Source organism: Hirsutella rhossiliensis (genome assembly GCF_020360975.1).
Source record: "Hirsutella rhossiliensis strain HR02 chromosome Unknown scaffold00013, whole genome shotgun sequence".
Classification (NCBI taxonomy): domain Eukaryota; kingdom Fungi; phylum Ascomycota; class Sordariomycetes; order Hypocreales; family Ophiocordycipitaceae; genus Hirsutella; species Hirsutella rhossiliensis.
This window is the reverse complement of record NW_025408679.1, coordinates 1,335,550-1,351,666: the sequence shown is the minus strand read 5'-3', so window position 1 is coordinate 1,351,666 and position 16,117 is coordinate 1,335,550. Positions and strand designations below refer to the sequence as shown.

The 16,117-nt window shown below is 44.6% G+C and overlaps 4 protein-coding genes across 4 annotated transcripts; 3 read left to right on the top strand and 1 right to left on the bottom strand.

Annotated features, from left to right (window-relative positions):
- Positions 1 to 6,068: 6,068 nt before the first annotated feature.
- HRG_09675 (uncharacterized protein) lies at positions 6,069 to 7,143 on the bottom strand (the record flags this gene model as incomplete). Its single annotated transcript, XM_044868146.1, has 3 exons — positions 6,069 to 6,462; positions 6,530 to 7,030; positions 7,085 to 7,143. 3 exons carry the CDS (start codon positions 7,141 to 7,143, stop codon positions 6,069 to 6,071), a joined length of 954 nt encoding a protein of 317 aa, XP_044716727.1.
- Positions 7,144 to 7,727: 584 nt separating this feature from the next.
- Positions 7,728 to 8,812, top strand: HRG_09674 (uncharacterized protein; the record flags this gene model as incomplete). The annotated part of the gene is made up of 2 exons (XM_044868145.1): positions 7,728 to 7,798; positions 7,858 to 8,812. 2 exons carry the CDS (start codon positions 7,728 to 7,730, stop codon positions 8,810 to 8,812), a joined length of 1,026 nt encoding a protein of 341 aa, XP_044716726.1.
- Positions 8,813 to 9,610: 798 nt separating this feature from the next.
- On the top strand, positions 9,611 to 10,972 carry HRG_09673 (GDP-mannose 4,6 dehydratase domain-containing protein; the record flags this gene model as incomplete). The annotated part of the gene is made up of 4 exons (XM_044868144.1): positions 9,611 to 9,620; positions 9,674 to 9,797; positions 9,876 to 10,411; positions 10,470 to 10,972. The coding sequence occupies 4 exons, from the start codon at positions 9,611 to 9,613 to the stop codon at positions 10,970 to 10,972; spliced, it is 1,173 nt and encodes a 390-aa protein (XP_044716725.1).
- A 714-nt stretch (positions 10,973 to 11,686) lies between these two features.
- Positions 11,687 to 12,631, top strand: HRG_09672 (rmlD substrate binding domain-containing protein; the record flags this gene model as incomplete). The annotated part of the gene is made up of 3 exons (XM_044868143.1): positions 11,687 to 11,923; positions 11,975 to 12,121; positions 12,173 to 12,631. 3 exons carry the CDS (start codon positions 11,687 to 11,689, stop codon positions 12,629 to 12,631), a joined length of 843 nt encoding a protein of 280 aa, XP_044716724.1.
- Between the last annotated feature and the right edge of the window lie 3,486 nt (positions 12,632 to 16,117).

The following is a 16,117-nucleotide window of genomic DNA, read 5'->3' as shown; positions in this document are numbered from 1 at the left end:
AAAGGATATCCGCGCCTAATTCGACTATCTTTACGCGAGCCTATCCCTACGCTTATAAAGGTATCTCTTACCGTTTACTTATACTAGTATAAATAGACTAGCCGACCTCCTTATAAAGCTCTATATTAATTACGGCGAACCTAATATAGCTAAGTTAGTAGGCTAGGAGCTTATAACGCTCCGTTAAAAGCGGAGTAAAGCTATTCCGGCCTACTTTATATAGTTCGAAGAGGTGCTTTATCGAGTAAACGTATATAGCTAGCCTAACGCGGTAAAGTATAATTGCCTTATTACGAGCTTAAATTCGGATTAGTATACCCGTTTAAGCGAAAGGTCTATACTACTAGATATATATACTAATCTTATCCGCCTTCTTCGCGAGCTTAGTAGTAATAAGTTTCTTTTTTTATCTTCTTCTATAGTATAAGAAGAAGATAACGCTAGTAATACTATAGATATCTCTATCTCCGCCTTAAGGACCGAGGATAGAAAGAGGTAGCGATAGGAGGGTCGCTATATAGGCTATAGTAGTAAATCCTATTAGTTTTAAAGCACCGCTAGGAGGCGCGGGTAAACGTACTCTAAGTAATAGAGGGGCGTACGCGCTAGGATAGAAAGGAGGTTAGGTTCGACGATAGCGACTCTAGCGATAAGTAATCTTAGTAACGCCTCTATAGGCTTCGTCAGCGTCCCCTTATATACGGCAGTAGCTATTATATAGATAGGACGTATACCTATAGCGACTAAAAGGGCGGCTAAGATATAGGAAGGCCGCTAATATAATATAACTATAGTAAAAGGGAGTGCCTATATAGCCCTATACGGGAGAGAGCGGAGCCTTATATACCGGAGTACCGTCCCCTATATTACGGTACTAGGAGCTACTACTATGCGCCGATATAGGGGGGGTAGGATACTATAAGCTTACCGAAGCTAGCTACGCGCCGTTCTATATACCTTTACTCCTTAGCTAGAAGTGCTAAAGCCCGACTCTTAGGGCGCGGCCCCTACTAATAATATAGTCTATCTAAGAAGCTCGCTTAGGAGGGTATTATATATTATTTACTAACGTTTTTTCTATAACTAGGCGTACGTAGTCCGCGTAAAGGTTCCGTCCCCTTAAGCGCGGTATTAGGTATTATTTAAAGGCGCGCCTCTTTAAAAGCTAGGTAGGGGTATAATATAAGGGCTTTTGCCCTATATAGGCCTAGACTAAGGTCTAGGCTAAGTCTATATATAAGCGGCCTCCGCGCCTATATAGGCTAGGCCCGTACTTCTCTTCTTTTTCCCCCTTATAGATTATTAACCTTCTTTTAATAGACCGCACCTAAGCCTATACCTCTACCTACTCCGTAATATAAGGGGTCTAAGCCTTAAGGGCTAAGGCTTCCTAGCTAAGTCCGTCCTTTAAGACCCTTAGTATCGCGAATAGGTTTATATTAGCTACTTTAATTAAGGGCCCTAGGTTCTTATAATATACCTTAATAAGCTTATTTTCTAACCTTATTTTATAAAATATAAGAATATACCCTTATATTCCTATTTTACTATTATAAAGAAATAATAGGCATAGGGAGGCTTTATAGAATAAGCTAGTAAAAAGAGGCTCTATAATATAGTCTAAGGGAATAACCCTTAAAAGATAAAGACCTCTACTAGATATCTATACCTTCCTCTAGGAAAAGCGGGTTAGGATAAGCCTATCCTTATAAATAAAAATATGCATTTTATGCATAAGTTAATTACGAGCAGAACGGATATCCTATTGCCTATTTTAGCCTAGCGGTTCCGAAGATATCCGCGATACGAGAATAGGTAGGGCATAGAACATTCTAGTTAAATCTACTACTTATGCTAGAACCTATAGTCTTACGTTAACCATCACGCTATAATTAGACCACCTACTAAGTTAGGAAGATATACTATAGATAGAGCTTTTTAAGCACTATAGAATGTACTAGAAAGCTAACTAATTAGTCTACTAGTAGGCGAGCAATGGTCTATAAAGGACGAAGGATTTCCCTCGGAGTAGTAGATAAAATAAGTAAGTTCGTAAGTATCTTTTATAACGCTATTCTTTTAATATATTATTTAGCCCCTTATATACTCGTTATAAATTCCGGACGAAATCCTACCCTATACTCCTTCGACCGATCTTTCCGCTTACGTTATCGATTACCCGATTCTACGCTTATTACTTATACCTTCTTATAGCCTATTAGGCTAGGCTTAGGGCTTTCTAAAAGAAGGTTAGCTTATTAGTCTACTAAGGCTTAGATTTATTATAAGGCCTCTTTTTTAGTATCGCTATATTTATATTATTAGGTATAAGTAATAAGCATAGGATTAAGTAATAAATAATAAAAGTATAAGGAGCGGTCGAGGAAGTATAAGGTAGGATTTCGTCCGGTATTTATAATAAGTATATAAGAAGCTAAATAATATATTAATAGAATAGTATTATAAAAGATACTTATAAACTTACTTATACTTACTCCTACTTTTAGGGAAATCCTTTATCCTTTATAGACTATTACTCGCTTACTAGTAGACTAATTAGTTAGCATTCTAGCGTATTCTATAGCGCTTAAAAAGTTCTATCTATAGTATATCCTTCGGACTTAGTAGGTAGTTAGATTATATCTTAATAGTTAACGTAAAACTATAGGTTCTAGTATAAGTAGTAGATTTAACTAGAATATTCTATACCCTACCTATTCTTATATCGCGGATATCTTTAAAACCGCTAAGCTAAAATAAGTAATAGGGTATCCGGTCTACTTATAGTTAACTTATATATTTTATATATATTCCTATTTACTAAGATAGGCTTATCTCGACCTACCTTTCTTAAATAAAGCTATAGATATCTAATAAAGGTCTTTTATCTTTAAAGGTTATTTTCTTAGACTATATTATAAAGCCTCTTTCTACTAGCTTATTTTATAAAGCCTCCCTATACCTATTATTTCTTTATAATAGTAAAATAGTAATATAGGGGTATATTCTTATAGTATTATACTATATATTACTAATAGGGTTATAGTTAAGTATAGGGGGCTTAAGGGGCCTTAAGGGCCTTATAGGTATAAGGGGGCTAAGGCTATTAAGTATTAGTTATTCCCTTATTAACTCTATATTATACCTTATTAATAGTAAGGTGCTCTCCTTTATAGTTATAGTATTAGACCTTAAAGTAAGAGTAGCTTTAGCGAGCCTTAGAGCTAATATAGTTATAGTCCTTAGTTAAGTGCTTTTCTAAGTAAAAGGTATACTTAATAAGCTACTAGTAGGTTTAAAGGTTATAGCTAAAAGAAAGGTACCTATAATACTATATATATATAGTATATTTATAAGAGAGCTACTAGGAGGTATAGGCTAATAAAGTACTTAGGTACGTAGTACTAATATATTAGTAGGGTATTAGTAGGGAATTCTACCTACCCCGCTTATATATTATAGACTACTCGCTACTTTAACTAAAAAGGAGAAATCTCTCTTCTTATAAGCTTTAGTCTTATAATAAGGAGAATATTATATATATAGCGTAGTACCTCTAGCTATCTCTACTACCTAGCTAATTATACTATAATATATATTCCCTTATAATATTCCTTATAAGCCTCGACTTAAATTTATATACCTATTATATAAAGGCCTTTTTTCTAGTATTTAGCCTATATAGCCTTTAAAGGGACTTTAAAGATAATAGATCCTACTTTCTATATTAAGCCTAGGGTGCCTAGCTTTATAGGCTGCCCTAGGATATCGATCCTACTAAAGGTCTTAGCTTATATAGCGAAGATATTAAGGATAGGAGTCTTTAATAGGTTAGGGACGCTTTAGGCTACTAGCTTAGTCTAGCTAGTAAAAAGGTTAGCCGATTTAATAGGTAGCTCCTTAAGGTATAAAAACTACTTATCCTACTACTTTAAAAGCTTCTTTACCATATAAAGGGCCTTTATTATTATAACTATATTACCTTTATTTAAAGTTAATAGAGCTAATATAGCTAGTTCCCTTATAGTCTTATTAAGCTCGTTATAAAGAGTAATAAGGCTAATAGTTAGCGTTAGCGATCCCTTTTTTAGCTTTAGGATAAGTTAAAAGTTCTCTTTTATATTTCTTTTAGCTAGGGCCTTTACTAAGGCCTTAGCTAGGGCCTTTACTAGGGCCTTCGGCGCTTATTTTATAGTAACCTTAGTATACGAACTACTTTTAAGGTTTCCTTAAGTAGCCTTAGGCTATTAAGTGGCCTTAGGCTAGTATAAGGGCTATTATAGGGGCTGTTAGCGGTCTAAGGTCCCTATAGCTGCCTTTTCGAGTCCTTTTATAAGGGTTTTATAAAAAGGTTCGATTTTTTAAGCTTCCTTAAGAGCTTAGAAGGCTTACTAAAGGAAGCCCTAGCCCCGGTCCCTAGGGAAAGGGTATTAAGGCTAGGGCTAGGTCTATTATAAGTATTAAAATATAGGTTAGATAGGCATAAGGCTAATAGGGCTACTAAAGCTAACTCTCTTTTACCCCTTTACTTACTTTAGACGCTAGTTAAGCTAGAAGTAGCTATCTTAAGGTAGGGCTAAGCTAGGTTTAAAGAGGCTAGTCTTTAGTATAAGCTAGGTATTATCTTTTATCTCTATATCCTTTTAATCTTAGTCTTAGGCCTTAAGCCTTTCTTCTAAGGTCTTTAAAAGGTATTAGTATTCTAAAGCTTCTCTTAAGTAAGCCTTAGCCTCTAGGGTACTTATTTCGGCCCTTAGGTTAAGGGGGGTAGGGGCCCTTCTTAAGCTTAGGCTAGGGTCCTAGGTCGGGTCTAGGCTAGGTCCTATTAACGGGGGGTATATACTCTTAGTTAGCGAGGGCAGGGAAGAGTTTTCTACCTATATAAAAGAGAACCTCGCTTAATTTATAATCTTTAGTAGTATATTACGCACCCGCTAGTAGCTACGCGAGGCTATACTTAGGGGGGCGTAATACGCTATTTACGAGGGTTCTTAGCGTATACTTTTTTTATATTTTAAGCTTAGTTTCGAAAAGTTAGCCGAGAAGACGTAATATAAGATCGGTGCCTAAGCTAAGTTAAAGATTAAAAAGCGTAATATTTTAGCACGATAGTAGCTTAAGAAGCTATTAGTAAAGACCCCCCCCTTAATAGTAGTTTTTATACTAATTACTACCTCTAGGACCTCGACGAGCTATTACTACGAATCCGCGATCCTAACGTTATTATAGTTATACGCGGCCGGCCCTATAATAATAAGCTGCCTATGCCGGGTTCCCTCGCAGGAACGGCATCACAACAAGCGGCGGCGGCGGCAACGACGGTAACGGCATCATAACAGCACCTAATTCGAGTCAGGCCAGCTCAAGGCGGCTTAACGCAAGCATTCGAAGGCGCCGGGGGCACAACGAAATCGACGAACTTAGCTATAGTCCGCGATCTCTCACAGCGTTACAATAAGGATCGACTGCCCGAGGAAATATAAGGGGAAGGGGATTAAGAGGAGGACGCGGCAGGAGGGGCGCGCCGCCGGCTTCGTTAGGGCAGCCAGCTTCGTCAGGCGTTAGAGGGATCGTTGAGTGGGATGCAATTAAGGCGGCGCCGCCGCCGCCGCCCACATAGCCGTAAGGGCTAGAGGAGGAGCCGGATTAATTAACGGGCCGATTATTGCAACTTCGAGCTCAAGGCCCGGAAATGCGTTATTTGACCGAATTAAGAGTCATGCGTTATATGGCCTTTATTGCCTCTTATGTGTGTGTATGAGTGTGGGCGGGCGGGGGCGCGGGCGTTTAGGCGGTACCGCTACCTGCCATGCGGGCGCGGTATAAATAGGCGGGGCGGGCTGGTGTCAGTACGTATCTTAAAAATGGGGCCTTTGTACGAATAGCGATATGTCGTTGTACAAATAGTATTACTCGTTATATTTCAGCCACTTTGGGCAACTTACGTCGTGTCACTTCTCTCCAATCCTGTACGTACTACTTGTTCGTGTATGTCTGGTTTGGGGAGCTCAGTGAGGTAGGTAGCTATAGTTTCTTAAACTTCGTTATTCTATTCGTCGGCCTACTGTTCACGCTTGGTCTTTTCCGGGGGGTTTGTCCTGTTTGTTGTCTTCCGGGCACCGCTCCTGCTCCAGCTTCATGTCCATGATATAACGCAGCTCAGGGCAGTAATCGAAGATCTTCTGTCGCGTCTCTGGCATCTTCCAAACCTCCTTGTCGAGACCTCTGCCGCGGTCTCGAGCATAATATCCCATCGGTTTATCTACCAACTTGTTCTCGACGGCGAACGCCCTCTCAGAGCCGCTGAGAGCCTTGATGTCGGGCAATAGCTTTAGGCGCTTTGCGAACCAATCGTCCTCCGGCTCCGAGTCATCAAACCATTTCTGGAACTCGAGCACTCGCTTGATTACAGAGACGCGCCGCAGCGATAGGCCGCCATGTCCGGAGAATCCGTCATCGGACCTGTTTCCCTTCCGTGTCAGCGACGTCGCCAAGAGGGCGCTGAAGGGAGGGAGGGAAATCGTCGTACCTGGCAGCTCCAGCCCAACTCCAGTCGAGCCAATCATTCAGACTTGTTTCCGAGTTGGAGCAAAGGATGCTATCGCGGTCAAACTTCAATATCCACTCGACTCCAGGAATGACGTCATTGTAGAAGCGTAGATCCGTCCATAATGCCGATCGGTGGTGGTCGTCCTCAATGGACCAAGGCTTAGGCACCTCCTTTAGATCAATCCTGCCAAAAGCCTGCTGAACCTGGATACCGAAGCCTCGGCCCACGGCCAAGACACTTGCCTTGGAGCCGATGAAGAGGAACCGCCAGTCGGGGGGCACCACGGCCATCATGTGCAAGATGAGCGGCACAAGTAGGGGGTTCGGTTCAGGATCGATAATGACGGCCAGCTTGGAGGCGTTGTATGGCGTGTCATGATTGCCCCATTTGGCCTTTATCGAGGGAAAACTTCGCCACGGCGCCGCGACTTGGGACGTGGCTGCCGGCTTGAAGCGAGGCAGCAAGGACGCCACCCACCAGCTAACGACGCGTGAGCAATGTGAAGAGGGCTCGCTGGTAAGCTCCTGAACTTACGTGAGGATGATCGATGCGACGATGCAGGCCCGAGTTTTGGCGACCGGGCTTAGAGCCATGTTTGTCGCAGGAGAAGAGGGACGAGCTTTGACAAATCCAGAGCTAGGTATCGTCAAGTAAGGAGATGGGGAGCACCGAGCAGGAGAGAAGAGCCCCTCGAAATACCAAGGCTCTTTGTAGGTATTATGCTCCTCCTTTTTCGATCCACTTGAGCGGAGGCGGGCACGAGTAATTGGCTGCGTTTAACGTAAATGCCGAACAGCCATCTCCACTCCGCCTTGCCTGGAATGGGCAAAGAAGTTTGTCAGGGACGAGATCAAGCCTTGCCGTTGCCGGCCTCCTCATCCGATACATAGATGCACTTGCTTGCCTTCTCGCTGAGACTTACTCGTATGCCCTTCAACCATGGGGCCTACAAGCGTTGCAGCCCAAGTGTTGCGGGCCATTCCCCAAGGCGGCACAATGAGAGGGAGGGGAGGGGGGGTATACGTAACCCGCATTGAGCTTCCTAGATGTGCCTAGATATGCCTAGATGTACCGTTGGATAAGTACTCGTCGTCTCCAGCTCTCCCCCACTCGTCCATTCGTGGTCCTGTCACACCATCCATCCTCTCTTGCGCAGCTCTTCCACGACCACGAAATCATGCCGGCCCTTACCCGGTGGCTCATGTCGCCTCGCAATGTCTGCCTCGGCGTCGTCTTGGCCCTCATTCTGTACGCTCACCTTCCCCGTGGCATAATGTCGAGAGGAATCTGACAAGGGGCGGGAACAGAACCGTCACATTGCTCTACAAACAATCTGGCGTAGTCCTCCCCCAGGTTACCTTTGGATACGCCTCACAGCCGCCCGTGGACAAGTCCAAAGTCGCCCTGCTCGTCGAAGACCGGCCGCAGCCGCTTCTCGCCCCTACGCTGCTGCACTTCATATATGCCTTACCACCGGACTGGCACTTCCGCTTCATGGGCTCCCAAGCCTCCGTTGCGCACGTGAACAAGTCGGCCGCAATCCGCGAGCAAGTCCGCGCCGGGAAGCTCGACCTCACCTATATCCCCTCGAACCTCAGCACCGCCGGCCAAGAGATGATCAGCCGCTTCCTCACAACATTGTGGCTCTACGAGACGGTCCTGCAGCCTGCAGAGATGTTACTCGTCTTCCAGTCCGACTCGATGGTATGCGCCAACAGTAAGCACAACATGGACGAGTACATCCAGTACGACTGGGTCGGCGCCCCGTGGAACCCTGCGGGACGTTGGGGCGGCAACGGCGGTCTGTCCATCCGCCGTGTGAGCCGCATCATCGACATACTCCGTAATCAGAAGCGCATCGAAAACTCTGAGCCCGAGGACGTCTGGCTCTCTGAACGGCTCGGCCACCACCCCCAAGGCCGAGTCGCTAGCGGGCCAGTCTCCTTGGCCTTTTCCGGCGAATTGAACAGCGGAGAGCCTGAGCAAGTTCTGGGCCCCTCAGGTAGTCAACATGATAACAAATCCCACTCGCTGCCCAAGGTCGGCCGTCCTAGCGAGTATATCAAGGGAATCGACGACTGGAGGGATGGACATTACGAGCCCATGGGCTATCATATTGGCGGTGCCAATTACCTATCCGGCTCAATATGGGGCACGCCGGAGAAGAGAGAGCACATCTGGAAATATTGCCCAGAAGTAAAGATGATTGTACAGACGGACATGGCGGATTACGTGCCAGGAAATTGTCATAGCGAATGGTAAAGAGACGGTTTCAAATTCGTGTCCGCCCCTGCATCCATCGCTAGTTCCAGCCACTGTATCAAGTATTATGCACAGGTACTAACAAAATAGTAAGTTTGATCACTTGGCAAAGTCGTGTTCTGCACACCTAGGGGGTGCATGTAGGGGCATGAATCAACCCCATCTCGTCGGCGTAGGTTTGTTCTTTGACCCCGGTCCGTAATTAGCCGCTGGTCTACACATGAGGTGTCTGGTTATCCACATGTGCATGGCTGAAGCTGGTGTTTGGGACTTGGCCGCGCATTCAAGCGCGAGCACGGAGTCCCGGACAGGCCTGCAACTAGGTTGACGAACAACCCTATGCTAGCCACCTGGCGAAGGGTGTGTGTGTGTGTATGCATGTACAGATACCTTCCTTTCTCGGTACGGCCCAACATCCGAATTCCATAGCCCTGTCAGTCATGAAGTCCTAACCCTGAATCACTACCGCCCATCTCTCTCGTCTTCATACGAACTATCCCTGGTAAAGCGCGTGCGGGGCCTGTGTGAGACCCTGCCCTGGTTCCTGTCCCATAGCCCATTACACCGATAGCATGATACGAATCAGTCGCCGGTCTACAGGTAGCTTGCCTACTCAGTCCGTAGTGGGTCGTTTGCTTACGAACAAGGAATCCGGACAATTACATATGTCTGGAGTAGCCCTTTCAGGCTCCTCGTGGCACCACCCATCACTCTTCTTCGCCAAACTGCCTGAGCCCGCCCTCCCGTTATCCGTGCCAAACCACAAACGCCTTCACTTGATATCATTACCATTAAACCATGACCGAGAGTATGTGCTCTGGAGAACTGATGCTTGACCATGAACTGACCAGCGGTGGCTAGACCACAGCAAATGCCTTCCGGACGTCGACGTCTGGAAGAAGGCGCCCCTTCTCAAGGGAAGCACTCGATTTGAGCCGCTCCCAGACGTCAAGAACATTATGATCACCGGTGGAGCCGGCTTCATGTAAGTGCCTCCCGTTGGCCTGAATCAAGTGCGGGTTTCCCCGAGACAGTCACGTAACCTAACCGTCATAAATCCAAGTGCATCCTGGGTAGCACGCCATCTCACGTTGACGTATCCTCAAGCCTATAATATTGTCTCCTTTGACAAGCTTGACTACTGCTCGTCAATGAATAATACCCGAGCCCTAAACGATAAGCGGAATTTCACCTTCTACCAGGGCGACCTCACGCACCCGTCCGAGGTGCTCGACTGCCTCGAGAGATATAATATCGACACCATCTTCCACTTCGCCGCCCAATCCCACGTGGATCTCAGCTTCGGAAATTCCTATGGCTTTACTCACACCAATATCTACGGCACCCATGTTCTTCTAGAGAGTGCGAAGAAGGTTGGCATTAAGCGGTTTATCCATGTTTCTACGGATGAGGTCTACGGCGAGGTCAACGAGGACGACGACGACCTAGTCGAGTCTAGTATTCTGGCCCCAACCAACCCCTACTCTGCTAGCAAGGCAGCTGCGGAGATGCTCATCGGCTCGTACCAAAAGAGCTTTAACCTTCCGGCCATCATTGTTCGAAGTAACAACGTTTATGGGCCACACCAATACCCCGAGAGTCAGTTGTTTATCCCCAGTGCTCTCCCGGAGCAAGTTGTACTGACAATCGCATGCAGAGGTCATCCCCAAGTTCATTTGTCTCTTGAATAGGGATCGCCCCATGATCCTTCACGGGGATGGCTCTCCTACCCGACGATATCTTTACGCTGGCGACGCGGTCGACGCCTTTGATACGATTCTCCACAAGGGTCAAATAGGGCACGTCTACAATGTGGGATCCTTTGATGAGATCTCCAACTTTGACCTCTGCGGAAAGATGCTGGATGCCATGGGTATTGCGGCACCTGGAGACAAGGGCGGTTGGGTAAAGTACTCCAATGACCGACCTTTCAACGACCGCCGGTACGCAGTCGATGCCACCAAGCTACGAAAGCTGGGCTGGCAGCCGCAGACTGCGTTCCACGATGGTCTACAGGCCACCGTTGACTGGTACCGACGTTTCGGGGAGACATGGTGGGGCGATATCAGTCATGTCTTGACGCCATTCCCAATGGTGAATGACGACAAAGTCGTGTTGCCAGACAACGAGACCAGCGTAAGCACCCGAGCACATATGTAGGGAGTTGTGCTTGGGACCGGAGCGTTTCAAGGGAATGGGGGACACAGAACTTTGCTATTTTCCCTTACTCTATGCTTAGACCATCTTAGATCGGAACCTTGATTTCACGGGGTGTTTCAGTGTTATATAGTATAATCATATTCCGCATAGATGTGTCTCTCGGAATATATTCAGAAATCCCAGTGCATTCTGACTGGACTCCTAGCAAGCTGGCCGTCTTGGGCCATAGTAACGCGGATTAGCTGACATGGCTGGACCTGGGCTATGCGTTCATCCAATCCGAGCGTATCCCGTCCCAACAAGCGAAGCATATGACTCGTAGTATGAAACGAACCGAGATGTACGAGCGCCAGGGGCATCCGGGCTTCTCAGGAACAGTACAGAATAGCTTTAGCCGAGACACTGAATCAGACGCCGTCGCATCCACGCCGAATAATCCCAGACCCCCCCTTGGACCTCCACCCCTTCTCGGCCCGCCCTTAGTCGGCGAAACCTGATTCAGGCCGCCTTTACAGTGGGGAGGACACAGGCACAGGGCTTGGCGCTTAGATCGAAGCAGGTGGACTTTTCGGCAGTATCTTACCGACCGGCTGGGTCGAGTCAGTCAGTGTTGCTCCATATTCAGTATTTAAAACTCTGCCGCCGTGATCCCTGGTCTACCGGCGCTCTACACTCCCTTCACCACGCATCTCTTCCGCTTTGCCTCAGCCCACAATGCCTGTCACACCGACCCGCTTTCTCATTTGGGGTGGCAATGGCTGGATAGCCGGTCAGTTGAAGGACCTCCTTGAGAAGCAGGGCAAGGAGGTTCACACCACCACCATTCGCATGGAGGACTCCATCAAGGTCGCTGAGGAGCTGAAGAGAGTCCAGCCGACACATGTCTTGAACTGTGCCGGTTGCACCGGCCGGCCCAATGTTGACTGGTGCGAGGATAACAAGGCGCAGACGGTGCGTTCGAATGCTATCGGGACACTGACGTTGGCGGACATGTGTTTCCAGATGAGCATTCACTGTACCGTCTTTGCCACTGGGTGCATCTACCAGTATGACGAGGCCCACCCCATGGGAGGCCCGGGCTTTACGGAGGAAGATGCCCCCAACTTCAAGGACAGCTTCTACTCGTTGACAAAGGGTCACGTTGAACCTGTAAGCCCCATGCTTCCTTCATAGAGACGAACAGATCTTGGCTAAATACAGACGCAACAGATTCTAAAAAGTTATGACAACTGCCTAATTCTTCGCCTTCGCATGCCCGTGAGCGATGACCTTCACCCACGTAACTTTGTCACCAAGATCTCGAGCTACGAGCGGGTCGTCGATATCCCAAATTCGAACACCCTCCTCTTTGACCTTTTGCCAGCGTCTATTCTGCTGGCCGAGCATGGCGAGACAGGAGTTTACAACTTTACCAACCCTGGTGCCATCTCCCACAATGAGGTGCTAGGCCTCTTTAAAGAGATTGTCCGAACACAGTTTGCTTGGAAAAACTTTTCACTGGCTGAGCAGGCTAAGATCATTAAGGCCGGCCGCAGCAACTGTAAGCTAGATTCAAAGAAACTGGAAAACAAGCTGAAGGAGTATGGGTATAGCGTGCCCGAGGTTCACGAGGCTTATAGAAACTGCTTTAAGAGAATGAAGGCTGCGGGAATCAGTTGATCTAGCGGGCGACTTTGATATAAAGAATAAAGCTGTTGATTCAATTACTACGTTATCTCTTGCACGTTGGGGCGGTGGTGCAGGTGGTAAGATCAGCCGAAGGCTAAGAGTCCGTAGGCTAAGTAGTTATCTATAACTATTATATTAGAGTATTGCTAACTATATATATACGTATTGCTATCCGTATATTCGCCCTATTTTTAAGATACGTACTAACGCTAGCCCGCCCCGCCTATTTATACCGCGCGCGCCTAGTAAGTACCTATACCGCCTAAATGCCCGCACCCGCGCCTACGCCCGCCCGTATATATATATAACCCGTATTTATAACCTATATATATATAACCTATATATATATACTAAATTTAAAGCTATTACTAGCGCTGCGATAGATCCTCTTCTCGCTCTCCTCGATGCCCTTACGCCGCCTTAAGGCGATTTATATAATGCCTACGATACCTACGAAGAACGTAGGGATATAATACCGCCCTTACCGCCTTCTCTAGGCTTTAAATCCTACGACGAGGTATATAACTTTATCTAAGGCTTCCTTTATAAGAGGAGTACCGCTATTATTAAAAGGTTAAGTACTAGTAAGCGAGATATTAATAGGGTCTCTTTTATAACTTAAGTCCTCTTTATATATAATTATAGCCCTTAACGAGCTTTTATAAGTACTAAGCTATATAAATCTTTTACTTAAAAGCTCGACTATCCTTTTTACCTCCTTATAATAGCCTTATATAATAAGGAAGGTAATAAGGAAAGTAAGCGGGAAGCTTAAAAGTAGGATTTTCGCGTTACTAAGGATCGCTATAATTATAGGCATCCCTTAATCTCTCTATATATAATATTTATCGCCGGCGGACTAATACTTAGTAAGCTCTTAAGTAGAACCTTTCTTAATATAAAGCGCTACTAGCTTAAGAGTTATTAACTAAAAGTCCTTAGCTAACTTTGCCTTTAGCCTTATTAACTTAAAGAAAGAAGAGGGATACTAGTAGCTATATAAGTCCCTTAATACTCTTTATATATAAGTTAAGGTACTAGAGCCCTCTATAGTTATTATAGATAAAGAAGCTGCCCTTAAAAACGCCCTTCTTTATATTTTTCCTTATTTATAATAATAACTCTATATATATTACGCTAATAGTAATATTTAGGCTTAAATATAGTTATGCTAGAAAGACCTAGTAGATCTTAATAGTCTTAAAACCCCTATTAATAAAGATATCCTTTTAAAAGTTAAAGCTATAGCTATTACGACCTTATAGCGGGCGATTTAAATATAAATTTAGGCTCCTTTATATATATATAATCCTTTAACGCCTCTAAGCTAGTTTAATGCTTAAGAAGCGTAATATTCTCTATAATAATAGCTTAAGAAGCCGTTAGTAAAGCACCCTCTATTTTTATAAAATTTTAATATTAATTATAACTATTAAGACCTTAAGAAGCTATTACTATAAATCTATAATCCTAACGTTAATACTATTATACGCGGCCGGCCCTATAATAATAAGCTATATATACTAAGTTCCCTTATAGCGAGGGTATTATAATATCGCGAAGCGTGGCCTGATTTCGTAGTTCTCGGAGATATCCCTTAGCAAGAGGGACTAAGGAAGCTAAAAAACACCCGGTATAAAAAAAGGAAGAAGGAGCTAAAAAGAGGTGCAGAAAGGAGGGTAGGGGCATAAGTGGCGATAGCTTCCTATAGAGGTAGCGAGAGATAAGACGGATATGCCGGCAACGGCTAGAAAGGAGGGGAAAAACCGGCAAAAAGCTCGGTAGTTAAAGGGACATTAGTAGCTTCTTTAAGTAGGATCTTCTTTATTAATTAAGATGCTAGACGGGTATAAAGAGGGGCGTTAGATAGAGGAAAGAAGGAGGATTAAGGCAATACAACGATTACTCCCTTGCCTTTATTGCTGCTCCTACAAGAATCAAATCCCTCTGCCCTGCCTATCTAACCCCTTACTTCTAATTTTACCTTCGTGCATTTTATATACACTTCTCGTATCTCTCCTCGCGAGAGTTATAAGCCCGGGAGGAATAGTATTCCTATACCTTCTAGCTACTATAAAAGGCACCCTTCTTATATCCCTCGTAGCTCCCTTTTACCCCTCTTACTAAACTAACCTCTATATAATAGAGAGCTTTTTCTGCTGCCTTAGGCGACTACGAGAGTCACCGAAAGGAATACCTCTACGAAACGAAGCTACTAACGGCTGCTCGTATAGCGATAACGGAATCCGTTAGTGCCGTAAAGCTAATCTCTCTTCGAGAGGAAGAGACTCCTAGGTAGTGGCTTTTAAAGCTCGAGACCTCGATAGCTCCCTCGAAGGGCTATATAACTAACCGTATTAGGAAGACCTATACGGCATACCTAGGAGCCTTTTCTACTAGGAACCTACTAGCTTCTTCGTAGCTAGCTAAGTAGGAAGAAATCCTCGAGGAAGCTAACTAATACTTCCTTATAAGTCAGCCTACCTAAAGTCCGGCATACCCTAATACCGGCACTCTCTATAATACTAAGGCAGGCATATTTTAATAGTAATTAAAGCCGTATTTTAACGTTACGATAGTTAATTATAGTGTTTTCTAGCTATTTAAGCTGCTAGCTACTATATAGAGCTTTAAAATCTACGTCTTAATTAGCTACGGCAATAGCAGCCGGCTCGAGGATACGCTCGAGCCGCTGCCTTATCTTAATAACTTAATTAATCCGTATAAACCGGCTATTAGGATCCTATAGAACCTTTTTCTATTTTCGAGGCCGTAGACGATGCAATTAATACTTAAGCTATTATATTCGAAGCTAGGCAGCTATAAGCTGCTAATTTTAATTGTTAAGGGCGCGGCTAACTTTACTAAAGAGTAGTCGGATTATACGGTTAACTTAACCGCGATTTTCTAGCCCTATAACGAGGCGGCGAACTTCTTATAATCGTTTAGGCGTTTTAAGGGCATCGTTATTAGCTAGGGAGCTAATATTCTTCCTTTTTAATAGCGTTAACGGCGTTAACGGCTACGGTAAGACGAAGCGGCTTAATAAGGGCTTTACTATATTAATTAGCCATAAACTAGACCCGCGCTAACCTCCCTTAATATTCTTTTCGGTTAGGCTAGCCTACCGGGCTTCGTAGTAGATATAAAGGAAGGTAGCCTTACTAATTAGCGCTATATTATCGAAAGATACGATTTTCTTAAGTTAACGTCGGTATACGGCCTTAATAGGCGAGAAAACCGAGATATTAAGTAGTTAGAGGATATATAAGGAGTATAATAGTAGGAAAAGGAGATATATACTATTCTAGAAGCATTTATATATAAAATCATTAGTCTAATAACTCCTATAGCCGTTAATAATAAGAAGAGTATTGCCCTACTTATAGTGCCTTATTTAAGGGATAAAAACCTACTTTAGCTACTAAATAGCGATAGTATTACTTATCTAGCCCTTTAGGGAGGCAATAAAGTCTT